General features: G+C 38.2%; 1 protein-coding gene across 4 annotated transcripts in view; it reads right to left on the reverse strand.

The window, feature by feature from the left end:
* The window catches only part of vti1a (vesicle transport through interaction with t-SNAREs 1A), a 156,134-nt gene that overhangs the window by 96,854 nt on the left and 31,735 nt on the right, over positions 1-27,545 (reverse strand). For 2 of the 4 annotated variants that reach the window (XM_084740235.1, XM_084740237.1), the window contains exons 4-6: positions 25,673-25,750; positions 20,205-20,225; positions 11,286-11,370 (exon numbers count right to left, since the gene is read on the reverse strand). In XM_084740235.1, coding sequence (XP_084596361.1) covers positions 11,286-11,370; positions 20,205-20,225; positions 25,673-25,750 — 184 coding nt within the window. The remainder of the gene's footprint in view (positions 1-11,285; positions 11,371-20,204; positions 20,226-25,672; positions 25,751-27,545) is intronic. The other 2 variants (XM_084740236.1, XM_084740239.1) reach the window with 1 other exon arrangement.

Raw genomic sequence — 27,545 nt, forward strand, 5'->3', positions numbered from 1 at the left:
GTTTAACTAAATAAATTTCTGTATATGATAATTCAGTATGAGTGATTTTTTTTTTTTTTTGTCTTTGTACTATATTCAATTGAATATAGATCGAAAGCGATTTGCAAATTATTGCCTTCTGTTTTTTTTTTTTTACATTATGCAACATCCCAACTTTGTTTGGATCAAGGTTAACATGAAAACAAATCTTGCACAAAAAATACACATGTATATGGCTGCACTGTATACATTAAAAGTTAAATTTATGGTTAAAAGAAAACAGCAGGTCCAGAATATTTAAGATAGTGAGGGCCATGTAGGGAGAGAGAAGAAACTGATTCCTTTAAAAACAATTCATTCTACTTTTTGCTGAACAAATTATGTGCGTTTAGAGAACCTATTACTAATTATTTCTTGCATTGAGCATTTTATTCAGTAAGGCATGTAGGCCTAAAAATAAATGCTAACTCTAACTTTCATGTAGCTTCTATTACATTAAAATGGCATCAGCAGCCAGCAGGGTAGCAGGATACTATTAGTAACTTTGCCTTAGACTGTCTGTCTGCTTACTACTGCTAAATCTGACACACTGTATATATTTATATATTTACTATTTGAAAACTAGGGTTCATACTTGTGCCATTAGGGTCAGTATGAGGTAAATATTCTTAGTATGAAAAATGTTATATTTGCTGACAGTAATACATGAATTACACGTTTTCTTAATTTCCGTCAGGTTTTACAGTTGTCGTTATAATACTGAATCATTTCCCTTTCTCAAAATCTACTATATATATGATAAATATGTTTTCACTTGAATGCAAAAAAATGAAAGAATAAAAATATGGTTGTTGCTATAGGGTCTATTTAAAACATATGTGCAGAAAAAGGGTGCTACAAGTAAAGCTGCCATAATTGGTCAATTAATTGGTTAATGTTGTCAACTATCGAATTAATCGCCAGCTATTTTGATAATAGATTTGCTTTGATTCTTCTTTTTTTTCTTTTTTTTAAAATGTCCAATATTTTCTGTTTTTTTCCCTTCCATGGCAGCAAACTGAATATCTTTGGACTGTGGACAAATTCAGACATTTGAGGATGTCACCTTGGGCGTTTAGACAGTGACCCACATTTTTCAACATTTTCTGACATTTTATGGACTAAATATAAAACTGATCAAAAAACTGATCAATTAATCTAGAAAATGATCGACAGATTAATTGCTAATGAAAATAATCTAATCTAATGGTAAAGCCATGTCACATCACAGGCACATGGCTAAAATCCGATCATGTATTTTGAACAACCGATATTTCCATTTTACATAAAAACCAGTAACAGCATGAGAAGCAGTAATAGCACTACTTTTCTCATAACAATTTTCCACCTTAAAACTGTTGAATGTGCATCAAAAAATTGCCCATTTATGTCTGACAGCTTGACAGAAACCTCACTGTGAAGATCCACTGCTAATGGTGGTTTGACTCAGTTGTCATTACTCGAGTGCTTTGTAGTCGCTTGCCTCTTGCCTCTTTTTAAATAAGATGGTCGTCACTTTACTACATTATAAATGAGAACACATGTAAAGGAGGTGACTGGTCAAAGAAAAGCCAGGGGATTTTTTTTTCCCCCTTTCTTTTATTGTAAACAACTGAAAAATGTAAAAACATTTGATGTGGCGGTGGTGAATACAGTCATCTCCTTCCCAACATCTCGATCTCTTGTTCCTATACAGCAGCCTATCCACACTCACTCTGATAAATGTCTCATCATTTTTTTTTAACTCCTTTTTTTTTAGGGTTTTAACTGACATCAATCCTCTTGTCATCCAGTGCGTCATTTTCATCACCGAATTAATATTTCTGATACACGTCCTCGGGTGACAAGGTGGCACAATTCTCTCTCACTGCCACTCCTTTACTTTATTTCAATATTTCAATTTTTTTTTTTTTTTTTGGTTCTCCCTTTCCGTTTTTAATATTTCAGCGTCTCAGATGTAGCGGCTCTTTAAAGCGCCCATGGGGGCTCCAAGTCCTCTCTTTTGTCTCCCATTTCCTTCTGAAACAGTTTTTCTTTAACCCTATGCGGCTCTTCACAGTTGTTGTCTTAGCTCTCTCCACTCTGTCGCGCTTTCTGCTGCTTTCTTTTTCTCCAACACCCCCCCTCCTCCCCTCCCCTCCCTCAGCTTTCTCTGTGTCAGCCAGAGGTCAATGCTACACTTTTTTCTTCTGCATGCAAGAAGGCAGGGGGTATCTTTTTTAGTTATTGTAACCTAAAAATAGAAAAAAAAAATCTGTTTAAGGTTGGGACGAAGGTGTCTTTTAAGATATAGTGGCATACCACTATCTAGCAATTGGAGGGTGTTTCATACCTTGAGATAAGGATTAGATGATATCAATAAATGATTTGGATGAGGTTTGATCGAGAATATAGACCAATTTACACACTGCGCCAAGATGACTTAATTTTCAAGGTTATTATCAAGTGACACTGTGCATTATTCAAAGCTGAAATCAGCAATGTTTCTTTTTCATTTAATGTACTGTTTGTATTTTCATGTGGAGTGCCGTGGAGTGTGGTGAAACAAAATAAAAAATACTTCATTTGTTGGATTCTTGATGATCTGGCATTTAGAAATGTTGATCAAGTTGAAGGGTCACACTTGTGCAGTCAAAAGGTTTAACGTCGTCGGCTCAGTACATAATAGAGCACGAACAATATAGTGGTCAGTTGATATTGGCCAATTGGCATATATGTTGTCTGATTAGATTCCTATATGAAAAGGTTTTTTTACTGAAAAAAAATGAGCATTTTTCTTAACTCAGGTCTAATACATACTTATATTTTACTCTATTTGTGCTTCTTATTTATAATTATTTATAACGAATCAATGAAAAGTATTGGTGAAAGTTTCCTGTTTTAGTGCCCTGATATAATTTTGGACAGTTAAGATATTATTCAATGTAAAATATCCTGCCTCATTTACATATTTTTGCAACAACTGTTAAACACTTTTGAGGGACAAATGTATATATTTTATATTCTACGGGTGCATCTAGCAATTATTTTCATCATCGATTCGTGCTGGGATTAATCGATTGGTTGTTTGGTCCATAAAATGGTGATAATTGTTACAATGACGTCCTCAAATGTCTTGTTTTGTCCACAACCCGAAGTATTCAGTTTCCTGTCATAGAGGAATGAAGACCTCAGAAAATATTCACATTTGAGAAGAGTTGGCAATTAATTAAATAATCGATTCATAATCTTATCAATCTTTGCAGCTCTACTGCATACCCATTACAATGCTGTAAAGCAGTTGTGAAAAGTTATGGCTTACATTTTAAGACCCATCTTAAATATCTAAATTAAATGTTTAACTTAATATGTGATAAGGTCCTGCATGAATTTAAAACCAGTCTCGCAACATTTAGATTTTACTGAACATCGTGAGCACAATCTCAAAACGAAAAAAAACAACATTTCTCTTAACAGTGTTGCCTCATTTTTTACTAAGCCTGAAAGCTCCAATGAGCTCTCTAGTCAGATCATTACATCCAAGAGTCTCATTATGTTGAGAGCCTTGTTGAAGCTAATAACCGACTAAAGGTCTAATTATTAGATTTTCTCATAATTGTATTAATGCTACCTAACACCTTTTGCAGACCTCACAGAGGGACACAAGTTAGATGTACAGTTGATGTAGTGGTTGCTGGACTCCACTGAAGCACTGTTATTCAGTCAGGAAATGCTGATAGACGTTTATCTTTGGTGTAAAGTTCATTTAACTTGACAAAAACGTGTCACTTATCGGCATCTTTGCAGCTCCACTTAACTTCAGCTAATATTTGAATGTTTGCGACAACACCTGTCGATACACAGGGAAACACAGGCTTGCCCACGCACACACAGGGAAACGGGCGCACACACAAACACATACTCGAGTCTGTTGGTTCAGCTCTTCCATTGAGGGTTCGTATGCTAGCTGGCCATTGTGCACGTCGGGCCTTTTGTCTGTGCAGCCTGAAACTGGTGATTGCACCTTAGCTACCGCAGTTCAAGCGTAAACAGTGTTTTCATGCCCTACGATATACACTGTTGCCAGTGGACCCCTAAATCCCTGGAACAGCTGAGTCCTAGGGTGTCAAAGATAATGGCGATTTATTGCAGTGCGAGGCTTTCTCATTGCCCCTCTCGCCCCCCTTTCCAATCGTCCCTCCACCCCTCCCCCTCCCTCAAACAGATTAAAATTAAGCCTTAAACATGTGAGGATGGAATTAACACATTTAGCGAGTCTCCTCTTCCCACATCCCATTTTCGCTCCAGAGCGGCTGATCCCCGCTGCCGAACGCGGGTGCAATTTTAATGACTCGCAACGTTTTTGAAGTCCACATGAAAAAAGCGTCGCTCGCCGTTTGTGGCGGCGCTAGATATGGCTGGGCCACGGCCGGCCATGATTGGGGGGGACACACGCCGCCGACTCGGACTCCAGGCTCTTCGATAGGATCGGTGTCATTTTCCTCTCCACGATAAGACGCCTTGCTGACAAGGTCCGATTAGGAGAGAAAAAATCATTATTGCTACGCCTTTCATCCACCGGGGGTTTACCGATAAACAGCTCACCCACGGCTAGATTTTCTGAGAGCGAGATGTTATGTGTTGAAGCATATATATTTAGGAAATATGGTTTCAAGCTAAATTTTGGGAGCATTTTTAAGAATTATTTTCTTTTTAAATAGCTATACAAAAAACATAGTTTTCCTTAAAACGCATTTTAAAAAAGGCCTCCTTTCTCCTCATCTGAAAACCCAAGCTGTGAAATATTTAAGTTCTAGCTCTCGGCTCCAGTAATCAAACAATTATCAAATATCTTCATATTCTTTTTGAACACAATACAACATGCTGATTGTATCAGCCTACAAAAAAAGTCATTTATTATGCTATACCTAAAGGAAATCCACTTTAGCAAACTGTCCTTTTAAAAAGAGAAATGAAAAAGAGATCCTTAAAATATTCAGGCTACAATGTAGAACACAGAGAATAAACTAAAAATAGAAGTGAGAAGAGACTCAGCTACATGTTAATAAGAAAAAGATTTAGATTGCATATATACTGTATAAAATTCTACAAATCAATTATGCAGTGACCGAAAAAAAAAAAAAAAAACTTAATACCAGCAAGTATCAAATTGTGGTGTATTAGCAGGTCACACAAAACTTCAAATTAATAATATAAACTTAATTTAAAATGGATCTGTTAAAAAGGAAATTAATAAAAATAATTACAGACTGCTTTGCTTGAAAAATAAATGAGTTATGGCAATTAAATTTACTGCTACTGTTTTTAACAATTTCTAAAAATGTCCATTCAAATAAAAACATTTTTTTAACATTTTAATTTGCTGGATTTTAATTTGTAGGAATGATTTATTGGAATTATAAAAAAAAGAAATTATCTTATATTGCCCTGGATTAACCAAATATTTTAAATATTAAAGGACGAAACAGTCAAGAGCTAATAATAGCATCTGCTTAAAATATCACTCGGGCTTCATAAATGTAAGTGATTATGTCATTTGCTAAGTGTTTGCTTATGGATTTGAGGAGCGAGCACCACTTTGGTGGCCCAGCACCAAAAGAATCACGGAGTCTGATCTTTAGAGGGAACAGGGAGAAATAAAGCGAGTGGGAGAGAAACAGAAAGAGACGAAGATGGAGGGGGAGAGATAGAGAGTCGGGACAAACGTGTGCTGTGTTACTGGGCCACTCCAGCGCCCATGGACTCTCAGCAAGACTCAAAGCCGCACTCCGCTTCAAAAGGGAGCCATGAAGATTTTTTTTTTTATGTTTACAAAAACATATTTATTTATTTCTCGTCACTCTGTCATTTATCTATTTATTTCTCGCTGTCCCAGCACCCCTTGCTCTGCCACTGGAATCATGTTCGATGACGCCGACACACACGCGCGCCCTCCCCTCTCCCCCCCCCCCTCTCTTTTAATACCACTGCAGTTGAAAATCAAACTGCTCTAAAACAAATTGATGTACTCTTTAATATAGTCGTCACATCATCACAGGGTCCCCACGCGTCTGCCTTGGTGACAACTGCAGGGCTGCTTAGCTTAGCCCAGCGATGGCTGCCACTTTGTTGGCCGCTTCAATGATTTATCACAAAAAAGAGAGGGAGATTGTGAGAGTGGGAAGAGAGAGAAAACGGGAGAGACAGAAAGAAAAGTCCCCCGGATCATGATTGAGTCACTGGCACCTTTGATTGACAAGGTCTAATCAGCTTATCTTCATCCTAATAAAGTTGATAGCCTGTGGTGCTGCTCTCTACCTGGCATGGTGTGAACTTTGGGCTCGGCTGGGGCCCCCGGGGGCCGGTCTGGGCCCTCTCTGCTTATCTAAACGGGACTGAAATCAATCCCTAATGAGCTGTTTTCATTTTGCAGGATTGATTACAGGCCCCTAAACACCAAGAACACTCGCCTAAGAAGTGTTCTCAGCCTCTCGCTGGCCACCTTTAAAATGCAGAGTAGCAACGCTTTTGTCTGTCTCCGTCTTTGTTTCTGCAGCTCATTTCGCTGGCATTGCTAAGTTATTTGTGTCAACTGAACAAGTATAAAGGGGGATGAGTTTTCAAAGTAAATTCACTCCACATTTGCCGGCATTTTATTGAGTTGTACATTTTTTTAAATATTGCCTCAGAGATGCATTCAGTCATTTGTAAAGGTAAAAATTAAAAGCCTTTACATTTCATCTTAAAATTAAAATGAAATATTTAGAATTGCATTAAACCTGCAAGAATTATACCTCTGCAGGAAAACTACAGAAGCTCCAAGCACTCACTAAAACTCAAACCCACTGCTGCTATGATGAGCCCATAATTCAAGTTGTTTACTATCAAGTTAACAAAAGAACTGCAGTGATTATTTGATTAACTGATTAGTTGTCAACTATTAAATTTACTATTTTAATAACTGATCAATTTAAGAAAAAGTGTCAAATGTGTCTGATGGGTATGCAGAAGAGCTGCAATGATTAAGCGATTATAAATTGATTATTAAATGAATCATCAGCTAATTTGATAATTGATTAATAAGTGTGAGTAATTTTTTAAGAAAAAAAAAGCAGAATTCTCTTATTCCAGCTTCTTAAATGTGAATATTTTCTGTTTTCTTCCTCCATGAAAGTAAGTTGGATATCTTTGCATAGTGGACAAAATAAGACACCTGAAAATGTCACCTTGGGCTTTGGAAAACTATGATCAGTGATTTTATTAATCGATTTAACATTTTGAGTTATTTGTTTTAAGGAAAAAATGTCCATATTCTCTGATTTCAGCTTCTTAAAAGTGAATATTTTCCATTTTCTTTACTCCTAAACTTTACACTAAAGTGAATATCTTTGTGTTGTGGACAAAACAAGAGATCTGAGAAACACTGATCAACATTTTTCACAATTTTCTGACATTTTATGAACCAATAATCAATTAAACAAGAAAATGATCAACAGATTAATCAATACAGAAAATAATCATGCGTTGCAGCCCCAGTTTACTCTTAATGCCCTAAAACAACTGTACATTTACAGTACCATCAACACAGGTTGTTCTACGTTGACACAACAAAGCAAATTTGGGTTATTAGAGTGCCAGTAAACAAAACAGTGAATTTTCATTACCATGACTGGAAAATTCAGCAGAGTTTGGCGGTACATTTTAAACCACGGTTTGTATGAACTGTCGATCAGCATGTTAGGACTCAACTCTCTCCCCCTCAATGAATAATAATCAAAAAGGTGGAATAGCTAATCACTGCAACTTAGATGTCTTATCCGACATGCTATTTATTTCCAAACAAGCAATCATAAATCATTCAAAATCTTTTCAACTGTGGAGGGAAGGACTAAAATCTGGCATGTCTTTGATTTAACATCAGTCAAGCCTCCACATTTGGGCATTTCAAATGCCCCCGACTCAAATGTCTTTAAATTGGCTAACTGCATGCCCTCCCTCTTTATTTAGGCCCCTCTTTAACTGGGCTAGCCCCCATGTCTGCTTGTTGCTATGCCTGGGCTTTTAAGTCAGTGCTCTTCACTAATGAAGTTCTATACTTTATTTATGAGACAAACAGAGGACCCTGGTTCTTGAGGGTGCGTGTGGTAAATAGCTCTGCATGTCCAAAGAGTCTCCTCTATATCCCTCTGAGGACTCTCACTGCTTTTGGCAAGCCTTTGTTTTTGCTAAATACACTGGAGACATTGAGAATGGTAGAAAAAAATGCTTAAATCTGATAAAATGGTACTGTGTGAAGATTCATCTTTTCTTAGAACTAAGAGTCCTCTTTTTTTTCCCCTTAAATGTGACCTAGAAGCATCCTGGCTTTTTTGTTCCTGGTCATTAAGAGATATATTGTCGACACTGAAGAGAAAAGGGGGCAAAGCTGAGTTTCTACGCCATTTCTTTGTTCAGGATCTATCTCTTTGAAATAAAATGTCTTTTAGTTCCACTTCCCCCCATTGGTCAATTACAGTTCTTAAGGGCTACTGTGTCATTGTGGATGGAGAATGCAACTTTGAATTACTGCAAAATAACGACGCTAAACTGCTCTTCGTAAAAAAGTACAGCTTAGATGTCTGAGGAGAGTTGAGATTTGTGGCAAGAAAAGTATTTACAGTACGACTAGAGAGTGTCTGATTGGAGAAACACTTAATGCTCTAATTATTCTTGTTTAACGTCTATGGGTGCCACACCTCTGTGTTTTAAAACTCAAAGCCTATTCCTCAACAATTGCCAATGCCATTTTCATAATGTGCATGAATAAAGCGTGGCACACTCCTTGGATTTTTATTTCATTATTTTGTATTTGTTGGTGTGAAAGAGAAGGAGCTACAATAAACGGAGCTTTTGTTAGACTATAAAAATAAACAGTTTAGTGTCTGCAAAAAGACACTGCAGTCCATAGTGTGCTGTGTCTCAATACTCTAAGAACTATGGCAGGACTATGATCTGAATAGTGCAGGATCTCATGAAAATGTCTGGGAAGTGTTGTGACGAGCCATTTTGGAACCACAAGAGTAAATATAGTCTGAAAAACACTAAATTAAAAACCAAAATGAATATGGGATAATTTTTTAAAGAGCAGAAGTCCAAATTCTCTAATTTCAGCTTCTCAAATGTGAATATTTCCTGGTTTCTTTACTATTTTGTGGCACTAAACTGACTGTCTCTGGGTTGTAGAGAAAGCAAGACATTTGAAGGTGTCACCTTAGGCTTTGGGAAACAGTGATCAATATTTTTCATCATTTTTTGACATTTTATAGACCAACAAAAAAGACTGACAGATTAATAGATACTGAAAATAATCAGAAGTTGCAGCCCTAGCTTACAATTATAATGAATATCCTAAAATGACTGCACATTTACAGTACCATCAACAAGGCTGCTCTGTGTTGAAACAGCAAAGCAACTTTAATTTAAAGATACTGGATTATTAGAGTGATGCACTGTCTTTTTATTACCATAACTGGAAAATTCAGCAGGAAAACTACAGCAGGACTATGACCTAAATAGTGCAGGATTTCAAGGAGATGTCTGGGAAGTGGTGTGACAAGCCGCTGTGGAACCACAAGGGTAAATATATAGTTTGAGATGGGTGAACAACACTAAATTAAAGACCAAACTGAAGTTGGGATCAGATGGCAAACACTGTCAAACCTTATAAACCAGTGGATAAATATGGCGACCAAATGTTTGTGCCCAGTGTGTTTGTTGAATTTGAGAGCTTGGCATATATAGTAATTAGTCTGGTGGAGGAGTGCATATTCCCTGTGTATCTACGTCCTTTGTGCAGATGTATTCCCTGTTTGACCCCAGAGGCATCGCCATTTCAGGTTGTGCATCTGAGCGGAGGGTTGGTATCGACAGCGGAGTAAAGGAAGGGGTCATGGATTAAAGACGCAGGGCGAAGCTTCCCCACCAAACCACAAACACGGCCCCAGCTGGTGTGGACCAAGCCAAGTGTGTGGGACCAAGGCAGGATAAACGAGTATTGTTCTTAGCTAGCCGCACACTCAGTGGATGAGACGGCCACCGGTGACACAGGGTCAAGGGGCACGCGGCCGAGTGCGACAGGAGAAACCGCCGGGCCCAGTAGGTACTGAACACTGTTAAGCCATGGCCCACTTCTTTAACACCAGCCAAGCTGTGAGGGAAAACATAAAAAAATGAACCACTGTAGAGTCATACGACTGGGTGGAATTAAAAAACCTGTCGGCTGTCGCAGAATTTGACACAGCTGAGAAACTGAGGCGTTTGGATCAACATTTTTAAGCAGAGAATGTAGATTGTATTTATGAATTTGTGAATGCAAGTTACAGAGAACATCAAAAGCTGGTGGTCTGCGTGCGAACCTTCCTTGACTTGAATTATTAAATCTGTCGATGTCGCACACGCCAGCCACCCCGCGATTATAGTGTAAATTGACAAACTTTTTCAAAACTACAACGGAAGCCACAGAAAGCTGGTTGATACTTCAAGAATGAGCTTTGATACATCTCTGAGGAATACACTCTGCCTCAATAATGTGGTGACTGTCAGGAAGGAAGACAGGAAGAAGAAAAAAAATATGCTAACTGGTTAAATCTATTTAAGATCCCAATGAGCTTTTTTCCTATTTTAAGATAAAAACCATCCTTGATAATGAGGGAAAAAAAAGGAGTTTGTGTGTTTTTTCGGATGGTTTATTTAGAAAGTGATATTATGTTTTTTTTTCTTCCTTCTGCACTCCTGAATTAAGAACTTCAGGAGGAACGCTGACGTTGTTTATTTTCATAGACCCCCTGTCTGTTTGTGTAAAAAAAAAAAAAAAAAAGCAAAAAAAAAAAAAAAAAAAAACCACCACCACCACCCACCCAACACACATGCATACACAACACACACACACACACACACACACACACACACACATACGCGCAGTCACAGCAATGCACGAATTTTCTTCGGGAGCAGAGCAAGGAGAAGCGGCGCCCGATCTGTCGCCTGTACACCTCTCCCTCTCCCTCCCTGGCTCGCCTTTGATGTGCTCCCGAAAATGTCATCAGGCGTCAAGGAAAGAGGTTTTTTCCGACCCCCCCCCTCCCTTCTCCCACCTCCACCCCCCCAAACACACACAAACACACATATCCACCCACCTCGCATATGAGCAAGACAATTTGCTGTCGCTCACTCATCCTCGCCACTATCTTGAACCCCCGCCCAACACCACCCCACTCCCTTCCTAACCCAATCCAAAACAGAATACGTACCAGTTTCTACTGCTATCTGGTAGCCGGCTTCCAGTCTCCGTGATGACCTTTCCAGCTTCTCTGTGTTGTCCAACAGATGCGCTCTCTGCAACAAATGGAGAAAAAAAAATAAAGCCAGAGAAACAAACACACAAAAAAAAATTGATTGAGAGGGCTGGGACCCATTTCAAAGAAACACATCAACACTGTCACCTAAACAGACAGACCACATCCACAGCAACAACATAATACAGCCAGTTTGGCAATAACCTTCATGGATGACAATGTGTTATATGCTGATGGAATATCAAGCATATGCATGTTGAGGCTGACAATGTAAGAGGTGCTGCCGCCTCATCTTGGACATAAAAACAAGAACTACTTTGAGGTTCGTTGCCTCCTCATATTGTTTCGCAGCACAGCCGTCTGCTGCACACAGGGAAAAGTTAAGGCAGGGAGGTGGAGCGAATTAAAATGAAATAAAATTTTATTTGAGGGTTTCCGGTCTTGAAAAAAAAAAAAATCCTATCCAGGTGATTGTTTCCATCTAGAGGAGAAATTTAACACAGAATCAACATTTACCGCCTGAAATGTAAATAGAAATGCAACACACTGGCTGGATTGCGCTTAACAAAGATACATTTTTAAACCTAAATCATGGCTTAATTTTAATTTAGCTTAAATTTAAGAGCAATTAAATTTGAACCTCGGTTTAGTTTTGTACTCTCTTTTACTAGACTGAATTATGTTGCACTTGCAACTTCAAACTCCAATTTAAACTGTGATCCAGTATGAACATTAAACTTATACTCGTGGGGATTTGACTTTAAAAAGCTGCCTTTTCTTTGATGGACTGAGCAAAATAATTCTCTGCTGAGCCATCATGAGTAGGCTAAGCAAATTTTTAACTACAATATAACTTAAAAAAAAAAAAAACTTTTTAGCTAGCAAGCAATCAATGTAACTTCTCAAGCTAACAAACAATATAACTTTTTTACTTTTAAGTTAGCAAGCAAACAATGACACATTTGTTAACTAGAAAGCAAACAAATTTTATGTGGAGTAAGCATATTGATTTAAGATCAGTAAACTCGGATTTAGCAAGCAGAAATTAGTTTTTAAATTGTGCAACAGAGCTCTACTGAATTTTAAACCTAGTTTTGCTAAACTCTGATTGGAACTAATCTTAGATTTTTTTTCCCAATACTGTCAATTTCATGAGTATAAATAAAATTAAAAAGCCATAGAAATGTGAAACATTATAACTACCCTTAAGAAAAGCATCAAATTTCTTTCCTGCTTCTTGTTTATCCTCATTAGTGGACCAACACAGTATTCATGATGTATGAGTTGCTGCATCCCCCCTTGGCTTACTCTCAGCTATCAACAATTGACAAGGCTGCCCATTGAAGGCATTCAGTTCACAGAGCATATCAAGAAAAGATGTGTTTCATAAATAATTAAATAAGCAATTTCATCATTTTTTTCAAAGTGGATGTTTATGAGTATCAAGGTGTTAGGTAGGGCGTTCGAATATCATGTGTACACACATCAACTGATAGCTGTTCCTTAGTTACCAAGAAAAATCAGTGGTTTTGGTTTCTTCTCTTAGAGCTAAACAATTCATGTCTGACAAGCAAGGCGAGAAAAGATCTGATCTGTTGACTGACGGCCTTGAGTTCCTTCTTAGGGGCTCTCAAACACAGAAATGTACCATTGTGGTTTCATTTCATTGTGTGTTCACATAACCAATTACTGTGCAATGTATTAACACATATGAAACATGCAGTTCTATGGAAGAGGTCACAGGCATTTTATTTGATTTCTTTCTTATATCCAAATGAAAATAAATAACAAGAAACCAATGCTACGGATGCAAATGCTTATATTAACAAAGATGCTTGTTGATCTTTACCTTACAATGCAGGTCTTTTCTTCAATGTAAAGCATGTTTTATTGTTCTGAATCAAGTGGAATATGTACAGTATATTACAGAGTTTTCAGAAATTAGTTGAGTGAGTTTGGTGAATTTTGCACAAATGTTGTAAGTGATTAAATAATATATTAAAAGTTTTAAACACAATTCTTTCCACTTGCCACCATCAGGAGACCCTGAATTTCACCTAAACTAACAGCTACAGGTATTTGTCAACGTATACTGACAATAATTTCTTACAAAAGCAGGAAATCTCTTTGAAATCATTGTACAAAAGAAACTCACTCTCACTTGCTTTGGTTGCAGTGGCCAAAAAGGGAAATATTAGATAATGTAGGTTTTAACCAGATTTCAAAATAAGGTTCCCCTCCACTTCATAATCACGTGTTTGGATGTTTTGGACCGTCATGTAAGATTTTCTTCAGAATCAGGGTTTATTGCATTACATAGTTAAGTTGCTTTGGTGCATGTTTGCATTAAGTTTGATTCTGTGTTTCTGACTTTAGGACTGTATGTTTTTAACATGATTCCCAAGATCTAATAAACTATGTCTCATGAAAAGATTCTGGTGTGTTATATCACAAGGGGGGTTAATCATGGAAGCATCTGTTTGATCATTCTTTGTTTCAGATAATGCCTGGACATTAAATGTTATATTGTTAATCTGTTTTACTTTATGCACTTTCATCTCATCATGATTATGTGGAGCAGATTTTGAAATAGACTAATTTCACCATTTTACAAACTGTCAGCAAAACATTTAGGGGAATTTAAAAGCATACCTACAGTAAGTCAAGTTTTGCACACAGTGTCTATATAATGGAGCTGCAACAATTAGTCATTTAATTGAGTAGTCAATCAAAAAAATATTAATTGCCAACTATTTTGATAATCGGTTAATCATTTCGGTCTTTTTTGCAGCAAAAATGTCAAACATTTGCTGATTCACGCTTCTTAAATGTGAGCATTTGCTGCTTTTATTTGTAATTTATGATGGTTTTGGACCCTTGTTTGGACAAACTATAGACAAATTATAGATTAAACAATTCACCAATTAAAAGTGAAAATAATCATAAGATGACTTGATAATGAAAATAATTGCTTTTTGCAGCCCTAAAGATCAATTCTGTGTATCTGACCTTATATGGTTTTTAACACAATTCCAAAAGATCTGCCAAATTACATATTAAAAGATTCTGGTGCATATAATCACAAGGGTGTTAATCATGGAAGCATCTGTTTGATCAGTCTTTTTTCAAATAATGCCAAGATATAACCCTATAAGCTCTTATTTCTGTTTTTTTTAGTGATTGCTTAAAATGATCTAGATTAATTTCACCTTTATACAAATTGTACCTATAGTAAGTCAAGTCTTGCATATGTTGTCTGTACAATACTTTATTATAACATTGTCAGTACTATTATGCAGTGGCATGGTGTAATCTCAATAAAGTCTATTGTTACTCTGCGTTCAGTGCAAGTTTCAACCACCTTTTTAACATACAAACTTCAAATGTGCATATGTTAAAGTCCAAACTGAGACCGAGCTTTCATTAAATCCAAACTGCATTCAGTAGGGAGGAACATAAACAGCATAAACATGGAAGACTTAAATGTTTACTCGAATGTTGTTGGTTTTGATGGCCTTTCTAATATGCTATGTTAAGAAACTGATCAGATGTAACATATTTGACACTCAAAAACAACCCGACGAATGACAACCGCCTCTCTGACAAGGGTTTATGCCCATCACATGAGCGAAGGGGACAGGGGGAGAAGTGAAATCTCTAGTTTTGGTTAGGCTGTCAAAATGTGTACCAGCTAATCACTCAGAGGAAATGAAAAAACGTGGAAGGGAAAAAAAAAAAAGTCAACGACACACTTTTCAAAGTTTGACAATAAGAGGGATGGGAAAAGAGCAGGGAGGAGAAAACTCCCTCTGAACTCTTTTCTTTCCCTCGCTTCCTTTTTCTTCGCGCCGCTGACAGATGTCATTTAAAATTGCAGAGATACTTTTTAATAGTTAAAGGGAGGGCAGGGGGAGGATGGAGGGATAGGAGAGCGGGTGGGTGGCAAAACGGGCTGCTGGTAGGGGGGGAAGCGACTAGGAGACGGTGAGCGGGACAGAATGCAAGGTGTGGTTGTGTTTTTGGGGAAGGGTGTGGTACCCGATTTTGGGGAGGGGTTACATGGGTGTGGAAGTCGTAGTGGCACCGGCAGAGACGGTGGCAGTGTGCACGCTGGGGAAAATGGATACCAAGCTTGGGCTATAATGAGCCCCTATGGATCAGAGGGGATGTATTGACATGCAATGCTTAAGCTAATACACCTAGACCATGGCTGCAGTGCCTGTGTGTGCCTGGGAGCATGAGGCAGCCAGGGATACTGACAGAGTAGCGCACTCCCCGGGTTCTTCAAAGAGCTCAAGTGATTAGTATGTTATCATTACCATTCGAAACGTGATTTTCCTATTCCCTCTCGGCAAAGGTGACACGTCTCGGGGAGACGGCCGGCAGACTCACTGCGATGGAAAGCCACTTCAAAGCTTTCTCCTCCTGAATTTCTCTCCCTTCTCTCCCTCGTTCTGTCTTCTTTTAGGGCCGGGGGGAGGGGAGGGGAGGGCGAGTGTGGGTGGGTGCGCAAGGTGGGAGGAAGGGGTGCGCTGGGGGGTAGTGGTGGTGGTGGCAGTGGCGGTGTATATGTGTGTGTGATCATTAGAATAATGCGCCCTGAGTTTGACGGTGACAGAACCTGAAGGAAAGGGTGAGAGTTCAGCCACTAAGAATCCAGTAATGGCACACTGTGGATGGCCCTAATAATGAAACAATCCAACCACGGACGCAGGATGATATTGCACGAAATAATGAAAAGGAACATGTACAATTAAAACTAAACATCCAACAGGACGTAGTTACAGTCAAGGCTGATAGAGAGATTATGCCTACGAACTTAATCGAAGATGAGGAAACTCTTACTTTCCAGAAAATAGGGATGCATGATAGTGGATGTTATATGTGACACGCCGATATTTTTCAACTCCCTTTGGCCGACTGCAAAAGCTTGAAGTCTCTCCTGTAGTGAATTAACACATTATTCTACCTGTACTCTTATCATGATGACCCTTTGGCAGACGCAGTCATAAAATGCAACGGTTTCAAAATAAAATACAATGCTTTCCAAAATAAAATTGTATGATTTTCAAAATAAAATGCAATATTTGACGTTGAGCTGACGTTGACTGTCGTCGTGCAGTCATTACAAACAGCAATTTTGATATCCTTTTAGACTCTTCAACAAAGCTCCACCCCACAGACATACGCACGTCACGACAGCATAATTAAAGTGTCATCATATCGGCAGAATTATCAGCATTACAAGCTGATCCAGTTCTTAATTTTATAGCCTTCATGTGCCAATATCGATGGCATGGCAACCACATTGTGCACCCCTAACAGAGAGGCAATTTTGCTCCAATGTACAAATGTCGCACAGCAACTAGAAAAACGTAAATGCATCAAAGTGCTCAGCTATGGTTTTATTCTGCAGTTAGCAAGCAAAATCCAAGACATACTCGTCAGCAATTTTTGTTGAAGAAAATGTTAAGTGGCTGCCAGCTCCTACTGTGCTACAACGCCCCATATCAAGGTTTGACCCCTGTGGTTCTGATATAACCATCGTGAAACCTTCAGAAAAAGGCAAAGACACTCATACCCTAACATCCACTCAAGCTCAAATACTGTCTTGCAATTCAAATCTGCTATTAATCTACTTCAGAAAAACCTGAGAATCTCACCAAAATCATATCTAATTGTCTCATGCAGCGTTTTAGCAAAGGATTTTAAATACAATATATGATAAATATTGTGCATCTCTGAGTGCACTGGTGCACCCCCCGCCACCACCTCCATTTCTGCCTATGCATGTATGCCTTTTCATCTGACACCTACATTTTGAACAAAGATCTTCTTAGGAACCATGAAAATGGTGTTTTTTTGTTGTGCTTTTTTGCGTCAAGAAACACTCCTCAGTTGTAAGTTATTAACAGGGAGCCCCAGAACAATGCAGCTGTAGCTCAAAAGAAATCTCTCCCCTCTTCTTTCGCTCTCCTGCCTTTTTTCAATATCAAACACAGGCGGTTACTATCACCATTTTCCAAAGTTCAGATGATTTCCTTATTATTTCAATAAGGGTGGGGGAGAGTCAAAGTGAATAATGATGACAGCTGTGATTCAGACTGACTGTGTGATCTTCTGTGCCGTTTGTTTGGGACTTGTAAGACGAGGAATTACAAGTGTCAAACAGCTGTGAATATGGGTGCTAAATATTTAAACATGTTTTTCAGCTGAAGAAAAAAAAGTATAGTTTTTTAAAAGCAAGGCTTAAGTGTGTATAAGCTGTACCAGCCTTTGATTCAAATGCAGGAAGAGCAGAAGGGTAAAAGACTGCAATGGAGAAGTGTGATGGCGAAGAGGGCGCAGAATCAAGCCCGATTACACAGATCGGGCCATTCCAAAAGGACTAGACAGGTGAGGTAACTCAAGATGTCTTCTGAACCTCAGGCTAGGAAGAAACGCACAAAAAAAGGTAGAAAGAGGAAGGGGAAACAAAAGTACAGCTAAATAAAAGAAAAAAGCCTGATAACATGGCATCTGGGCCGGGATGGTGCTCTAAATTATGGATAGGTGTGAATGGTGAGGCTTTGATAGGAATTGAATTACTCTGTTTCAACAGAGGCCCTCTTGATCACAGCCTCACTCAAAGGCACATTTAACAACATACTGTAAGTACACCTGCAAATACAAGTTCAGTCATGCTTCAAAGGAGAAGCAATATAATGTAACCTACAGAAACAAACAAAAACAAAATCTGCCTCAATTAGTGTTAAACACACTTTGTCTAAAATATGATCTTCATGAGTATCAATTAAAATATAATGTTAATTATAAACATTACAACTGTAAAATATATATCCGATATTTCCTTTGTAACTCAGTGTCATCAAAAACTGACATTACAGTTTAAGAATGACTGCATTTGAGCTATTATTAGTATTATTGGTGGACAAGGACAAACATTCAAGCTTAAAATCTAAAAGGTTCAAGCGTTCATTTAACTGTCATTATCAACAAAAGGTTGTATAGTGAAAGGTTTTTACTCTCTCTATGCTACATACACACGAATAACCCAGAGCAGAACATGACAAAAAACTATTCATTTTCATGAATTTAAAAGAGAAAAGAATCTGGATATATCATATGACGATAATGAAAAAGGATTATATTATATTATTGTAAAGATAAAGGCTGCATATTCTCTGCAACAGTTAAACCACTGTTAAATCAACATTTCAGGCATTTTTAGACTGCTTATTTGAATTATCATGCTTGCTACATCATTTATCTAAATGATGTCTGGAGTCGAAGTTTCAGTCTTAAAAGAAACGCCATAAATGGGCGGGTTGTTGTCATGGCAGTCCAATATTATATTTGTTTCAATTAGGGTTTGTTTTTTTTTCAACTCAAAGATGAATTCAATTCAATTTACAAAGTCAATTTGTATTTAATTATAAGTGGAGCCTCTCAATTAGAGCATCTTAGTAGAGTTACAGTCCATACACATAACACAACAAAAGTTCAAGGGACCACGATTTTATTCTGGCATCAGTGTCATTTATTTCCCACCTCAAAGAGCGAGAACAGTAAAAAAGAGAGTGATACCAACTGTCACTAATGGAAGGAAACTTTAACTTTCTCACTAAGATTCTTGTTTCCGCTGGCTGTATGTTGTAGCTAACTTTACTGATAACAGCTTATAATTACCATCATTAATAGCTTTTATTTTGAACAACTACCTGGACAATTCATTTTTATTTTTGCTAACTCGAGTGTGGTGCTGTGCACGTGCAAAACTGGCGCTAAACTATGACCTCAAACTATGAGGCTGTACGTATAAGTGTAGGACCACTGACAAAGATGCCATATTATATGAGTTGGAATTGTGAACATGTTGTCTAGACGTTTGTAATACTTTTCAAATGCTTAATAAATAAAGTGTTGTGCATCTACAAACAAGATTTGGATGGCCATTATAAAGCTGCAACTGATGTTTGTGGAACGTCAACTGCTTAATAAACGGTTTATAAAGCATATATACACGTTATTTCAATTAATAAACAATTTACCATTTATTGATCAGCTATTATAAAGTGTTAACACTTCATCTGCTAAATCAAAATAATATTTTAAATGTCACATGTTCATAAATTAACACAATGAGTTTGGAGAGCTTCATGTAGATATTGATGTATGTCAGTTCAAACACACAAAAATGTCAAGAAACACATTTTCACTGAGCACCAACAATAATGCTTAAGCAGTTTCATTACATTGTACACTGAGCACGGCAGCTTACATTGCACATTACAGAATATGAACAATGACATACATTAAATGTCATGAATTGAGTTCAGTAATCTTTGGCAGTGGTGGTGATGTTAATGCAGTGGTGAACAACAGAAGAACAACTACCCCAGAGTCTGTCATTATGTACAGCATTAAACACATATCATACCACTGATGATGACAATACAATTTATTACAAAAGGCAGAAAGCAGCGAATACGGCCCTGTTCAAGAAAATTGAGGGGTTGTAAATCTTACAAGCAGCAGTTTTCTCTTGAAACTAAGAAGTTATGAAGTTCTGAACTGTTTTGGGTCCCAACAACGAAAGCTGCTCTAAGCCTTGCCTCATTCTCCAATATTTGCCTTCAAAAAGGCGTATCAGAAATAATATCTTATCTTCACTTTCTGATATTTAAGGTAGAGAAAGAAACTGGCCGTCAGTTAATTCATTATCTTTAGCTTGGCCTGCAAGCTGTTCCATCAGACACACACAAAAAAGGTGTCCAAATGAGCGGATTTTAATTTTCTACAGGAGAGAGGAGGGCAAATTGAAATTTCAGTGGGAAAGCAGAATTTAAATTGTTAGAGCAGAGAAGCACTTACCTCTTCACGTAACTTTATCAACTGCATCATGAGAGCAGAAAAGAGAAAAGAGAGAAAGATGGAGAGAGTGAAGGGGAGATAAAAAAAAAAAAGGCAGGAAAAACATGGCAGGAAGAAGATCAGTCATGTGGCTGGGTGCAGAATTAACCTTGACGATTTATCCGTTTGCATGTTTAGCATTTGGAAAATCACAAGACAAACACATTAAACGGAGCTAAACACGCCGCTCGGGCTGACTTTTTTTGAACAAACAAAGATCAAGTCCTGGCGCTGTCACATTAAACAAAGAGAGGGAATGGATCGCTCGACTTGCAATATCAGCTAACATTATCAAGGAAGTCACATCACAAAAGCTGATATAGCAAGAGAAGAGAGTAAAATATAGTCTGCACGGTTACAGTTTTAAATGTTAAGGAAAATATTTTGTATCTGTCATTTTGCTGAATTCTCTGGAAAGGGATGAAAAGGAAAACGTGCCCTTTGGAACCGAGCTGGAGAAATGCTGAGCCACTCCATTTGTACCGCTGTTTATCAATGCTGATATGCTGTCAATATTTCATGTAGCATCTTAGTACAGGTGCATGCTGTTTGGATTATGTGTGGAAAGCCATGTGAGGCTACCACTGTACATACATACAGTGCAGCTTATTATTGGGACAGCCACAGATCATGAAAAATGAATCTTAGCATAGCTATACATTTTTGATGAAAGAGAATAGCAAATTTAAAGTGAAGTAAATAAGAAATGCTAGTCCTATTCCCTGTCCTGGAAAACCTTGCATCTCTGATAATGAATCAGACGTTTCAGGGAGGACAACAATCCCATTTGCCATTAATTATGTCTAATCACAATTAAAAAGGTTACTTCCCTTGCCTGTTCTTAAGTGAGGGCTGTGGATAGGGAAAGAGAAGGCTGGGGCTTATCGTGGGAATGCAACACGTTTGGAAGAAAAAAGGGGGAAGGACAAACTTCTTGATTCGCGATCCTTTTAGAGGTGATTTGTTTTTTTTAAAACCCACATTTCTTGGCCAACATTAAAGGTTAGCAGATCTAAAGGGAGGCACAGGGCCAGTATTGCTTGTGCTTTTTATTTTGAATTTTTCTAAGTCTGGAATAATTTTTATCATATAAAAGTAGGGAGTTCTTAGATCCTGAATTACAAACTTGATTGCTAACTTTGAGGTGGAAAAAATACAGCTGGGAGAGGGTCAGGAAATAGCATCTTTGTGTTTAAATTATTCAAAACAAGTGACAAAGGAGAGAGAACGAAGCATCAGCTCCTTCTACCTGCTCTTATGACCAGAATAAATCAAAGAACTAATATTTAACATTTGCACCTATTATACTGAAATCCTAAACAGCAGAAAAACAACACTGTACTGCATGTCTTAGTCTCCTCTATTTATATGACACCACTTGCAAACACACTCAAAGAAATGTATCATATAATAATATATTCAGGAGGAATCTATACTATATAAAACACAAACAAAAATATCAGATACTTCACACATTTGTCGCAGCATTTCCACCTGTAATTTTAGATGCCTCTCAAAAATAGTTCCTGCATAACTTCCACCAATCAAAATTATATCTATGAAGGTTCCCTCAATATTACAAATATAAAAATATTGCCAATATCTGTAATGTGGGAGGTAAACAAGTATAATTGCGTGTTTTTCTAAAGAGCTTTCTTTTCCTTGAAAATGTCGGCAGCAACAAGACACTCTTAAGAGTGGAAACTGTCTTTTCTAACTTAAGCAGCAACTCCCCACTAAGAATGCATTATTGAAGAGGCCAAAGTTTAAAACTACACTGTGGATGTGCTTATTTGGGGCTTGAAAAAAAACCCAGCAGATCCTGCGATCCCTCACCCCGGCTCTGCCATCAGTCAATGGGTACCAAACAAAACTTGTTCTAGCTCATTTGTGCTGCCTGACTGATTGCAAGTCCTCGTGGAGGATTTGTTAAAACTATACGAGGGGCATGTTGAGCCGTGCGTCTTGTTTCTTCCTGTTTTTGCTTTATTTTTCTTTGGCATCCATTCTTTAGTATGGCCAACGATGCTCGCGTTGCTCAAGAGATATAGAGCAGTAAATACAGAATATTGTAAATGTTATAATTACTCCTGCATGAGCGCCTTTCCTTGTGTTTTTGTGATGCCAGCCAGTATTCAAAATTGCACTGCTGCAATTTTTCTGTTATGATAATCAGCAATTTTTTTTTCAAACAAAAGATTTTTTTTATCCAATACGGAATTCGATACAAGTGGTAATCTGCTTCCTTTGTAGCCTGTAAAATCTGGTCCATGCCGGCTCAAACCAGCACAATCTCTTGTGGCCAAGCCTTCTGCTGTGACTGAAATCGAAACTATTCCGTATAGTGTTCGTGTGTGAAAAATGTGTGTGCATTTGCTGCTTTGTGTGTGGCGTCGGTGTGTGTGTGTGTGTGTGTCTGTGTGTGTGTGTGTGTGCGCACACCAACATTTGTGTGCGTGTGTTGCATGCAGAGGAAACAGAAAGGAAAAAAATGTGCAATAGTAGCCTACCACATTATTAAAAAAACGAGCGATAGTGCCAATTCAGTCTCTGTCCGCATACAGATAACGAATAAATGCCGAACTCTATTAAATCGTCCTTTAGCCATTATCGCAGGGCCAACACGCCATTTTCAGAACTTATGACGGTTCCCTATTTACTTAGCTATAAATCCTTGCCATGTAACCAACAGATTTGTGACTGGTAATGATCTGCTCAGCCAGGGCTATATGAAATGATCCTGACCTCTTTCAGATCGTCAGGAATTAAATTGACCGACTTGCCCCGGCCCCCACCATCTTTTCCCCTCTCCTATCACCGCCGTCTCGTTAGATAAAAAACCCTGAAGTTCCGAGTACTCCACTCACAGCAAGACCAAGACGAGTATTATCTGCACAAGTTTTAAAATGAAAATGAGGTAAATGCGGCACCTGGGAGAAAAAGGGAAAATGTATATCATCTATTTACTTTGCTTCTGCCCCCAGAATGAACTCTTTCTTAGACTCTGTGTGTGTGTGTGTGTATGTGTGTGTGTGTGTGTGTGTGTGTGTTTTAGATTTTTAGTATAATTACAATTTTTAAAGTTTCACATCAGACATTATTATTCCTAATTATTACTATGTTTTTTCACAGTTCAGTTATTTATAGTGTATGTTTTAAACATTAAGGTTTTGAGTTCTGGAAATCTTTTTTGCAAAATAGAATTTAGGAGAATAAAAAAAAGGAAGGTATAAAAAAAAAGCAATATTTTTAAATACATCATGTTTGGCCTTAATTCCAAAGATAAAGATTTTTTTAAAGGCAAAGATATTTTAACACATTTTAACAAAAAATTGATTTTATAAATGTTATTTAACATTTAATAATTTACATCATTATTTTGATGCAAACTGAGAAATAAGAATGAAGCTGTGGATAATGTTCAGATGTCAGATTCACCACCTCTATTTTTCCTGACATGTGTGCTTACATGGATCAAAGTCACAAAACATTTTATTGTTTATCATTTAGTAATACAATCATTTGACATAAATCTATATAATATAAATTCCATAATTATAGTTAAGAATAATAATACATTTTTAAAATAATAATTATAACAATAAAACAGATTTCTATATTCAGATTTATAAATGTAAACCATTATTCCACACTATTAATTCTATACTGATACATTTTATTTTCCAACAATTTCCTTTGAGATGTGTAAATTCTAGATTTATAAACATTTCTTTTAAATATTTTTAGATGAATTTTTAATGAAAGGGGAATAAGATTTGAAATGAAATGTGATACTTTTTTCAGTTTTTCCCTGACAGGGTTCTGATAGAACTCGTCAGTGTCTCAAACGTGACATTTCTGACAGCAAATCTCCTTCCAACTTGTGCATAAAATGTCAGAGTCACTTTTGTGTCTCACTAATTTGCCAGGAATATGCATTTCAATTACACATCGTGGTTTGTGATACATATGTTTCTAAGATGTGCAGTTCATGGGTCATCATTGAAATGGTAATAGGGAAATGTTCAAAAAAACAACGACAACTTTATTTAGCTTTGCTTAGCTGTGAATCGTCTAAATATACTCACATAAAGCACTGAGGGACTAAATGTGCAAATATGCATTTGAGCATTCATCTTTGTCTTTTTTCTCTTTTTAATGTGTGCGCGTTTGCAAATGCAAAGTATTTATTTGCATGTGAGGTGCGTGCGATTGTGTGCGCCTTGAGACACAATAACCCCTCCAAGTTGACAGCCGATTCTAAAGGTAATATATAATTAGTCAAAAGACGTTTGGTCATAGTTGAGAGTGGCTGCGAATGAGTGGCAGCTGTGCAGGTGAGCAATAGGTAAGTGCGTCTTAAATGTTAAAACGCTGCTTGCTGAAGCCGTTGATGTTTCACTGTTTTGATGCCGTGCTACATTTATTCAAAACAGCTTAAGTTTAAAATAACATGTGGCATATTTTGGCCAATTAAGATCACAATTCAAGATAATTGTTTTTCTTCTTCATAACTGCTGTGAATGAAGCTTTTGTAGGCATTGCTGACAATGAATGAAAATTGTTAATGTGGTTTTTATCTGTTGTTTATATCCCTCGAATTCAACAGGCTGAAGTGATATTCAAACAAAATGTCAGTCATCGTCTCTTAATAAACAATAAACCAAGTGTGAATATGTTGATAGATAATAGATCAAAACCATTAAGAAGTCAAATAGAATTTGAGATTTTTGATTAAAGGCTGATATTAAATAATAAATACAAATATTTAGGGGCTAAAGGATCTTTTCTATGAAGTGCTGCACAAAAATATTTTTGTGATTTCATTTTTTTAAGTCAATTGTCAGCAATATGAGAAGCTGCATTCTTATTAATTTTTGAGTATCTGCATTGTGCAGGTTCACCACCCTTAAAGTTTAAAGAAAAACCAGAGAACAAGATTTAGAAATTCTGTGCGTGTGTGTGTGTGTGTGTGTGTGTGTGTGTGTGTGTGTGTGTGTGTGTGTGTGCATGTATGTGCATGTATGTGTGTGGAACTTGATGGAGGATGGAGGATCTATTATTGGCCTAAGTCCACACCCGGCTGGAGAACAGCTGTGGGACGGTTGGAGTGGGGAGGCCGGGTTTTTGGATTGAAATTTGTGTTGAATTGTGTGTTTGTGTTTTGGTGTGTGTGTGTGTGTGTGTGTGTGTGTGTGTGTGTATGAGACGGTCACAATCTGGCTTTAGCCAGACACTGGTCCCATGCCCTGAGCCCACTCACTGGCAGCCCAGCTTTGCATTAAACAGTGTTCCTTCCGCATGACTTGGTGACAATACTGTGGTTTCAGCTCTCGATGGCCCCTATGAGGGGCCCACCTCCTCACCCTGGGGGCCAGTCAGCCACCCACACTGGTGCCGTAGTTTGGGGCCCCTGATTAGCGTCTCACCTGGTTCTCCGAGGAGCTGGCGTCATCCCCCAGGAGCTCGTTGCGCACCTCATCACTATAGGCAATACGTGACCTTTTCTGCAGGGGGAGGAGGATGAGGAGGAAGGACAAAAAGAAGAAGAAGAGAAGGGAGAAACAGAGGAGAGCAAAAAGAGAAAACAAGTGGGGAAATATGGCTTAGTATTGTTGTTGATGCAAAAACACAACAGGCATTCCTTAAGCACGAGAGCCCCCTAATGGAACTCGGTGACAAGTCATACACATGCAGGTTGTGCGTATGAGTGTGTCTCTGTGAGTGTGTGTGCTCCTACAACACATGTACTGAAAACAAGCACGTCTGGGTTTGTGCCCACGACTCACTTCCAAGGTGATCTACTGTACCTAGTGCACTTGTGCCACAGGAGTGGTGGCAGAAAGCCCCCCCAGCTTGCCCACTTAAACAAATATAAGTTGAGGGATAAAGAAGCTCATCTTGTGTGCATGGAGAGGCTGAGGAACAGGGGGACAGCTAGGGGAGAGGGCCAGGGAGATGTATTATGAGGAAGTATCACTTGTCAGCGCTAAATCTTTTCTGGGGGCTGTCACCGCTGTCATCCCAGTGCAGTGGCAGGCTCTGTGATAACACCAATGCTGAGACTCAGACAGGGAATAATTCATCACCCATTGGCGGCCCATCGGATTTGGGGTTGCCTCTCTCTCTCTCTCTCTCTCTCTCTCTCTCTCTCACACACTCTCTCTCTCTCTCTCTCTCTCTCTCACACACACACACACACACACACACACACACACACACACACAAACACACACAAACACACACAAACCCTCTCTCTTTCTCTGTCTCCAGATAGGCTAGAATAAGAGGGAATGCCATGTCCAAAAAAAAAAAAAAAAAAAAAAAAAAAAAAAAAACCCAAAAAGACAAACACTCACATTTCATACACACTTCAGAGTGTGCCACCTCCGATTGTCGAAGAGTGGGCTGCCGTTGTACCGCTTGTTTACAGACGCCCGACCCATGGAAAAACAGCCTCTTGGCATGCCCTCTAAACTAAATACACACCAGCAGCAGACACAGAAAGTGTTTACTAAGCCTCCTTCGCTTTCTCTCCCTGCCTTGACAGGGTTTCTAGGTGGGCTGCAGGAGGTGGGCAAAATCAAAGACAAACACCAGCACAGGAATGAAAATATCACTTTTTCTCAACACGAATTCTTTCTATTTTCTATATTTACTTAGTTCTCAACTCTAAATAAATAAAACAAAGTAAGAGAATCAGTGGAGGAACACCAATTACCTGGTGGGGACACTTTTTTCCTCAAATACAGTATCCTGTCCCTGTATCTTTCTATTATCAGGAAAAGTTTGAAGGAGCTATTGCACTTTGATGCTACCTTCCATAAGAGGAGCACAAATCAATCTTGAAAAAAAAGCCTATTCTAACCTCAAGAGTGATGATATCAAGTTCCTTGATTGAAATAACTTTGGAACCAATCACAACCGAGCCAGCTGATTTTTTTTTTTTTTTTGTTTTGTCTTTCCTCATAATCTGGAGCACTGAGTGGAAAGTCATGGCTGATGTGATTTGGTTGTTATTATCGTGATGGTGAGGGCCACAGTTCTCTGGAGTAATTACTGACTAGACGGAGGGCCTGATTGACCCAGACCACAAAACCCATTAGATAAAGAGCGCACCCAAACAATACTCAACCGCGGGGACCTAAGCTAACCACAGAACGCCTACTGTGGGGAAAAGAGAAGATCGGCAGCACCAGCTCAAATAAAACACTACACCCCCCCTTTCCACACACAGGAGCACTGTGTTGAAATGTGCTCCTCAAGATGTTTTTGCAGTTGTTTTGTGATTGTGCCACACAA

This window comes from Lutjanus erythropterus, chromosome 17 (genome assembly GCF_056507025.1).
Source record: "Lutjanus erythropterus isolate fLutEry1 chromosome 17, fLutEry1.hap2, whole genome shotgun sequence".
NCBI lineage: Eukaryota > Metazoa > Chordata > Actinopteri > Lutjaniformes > Lutjanidae > Lutjanus > Lutjanus erythropterus.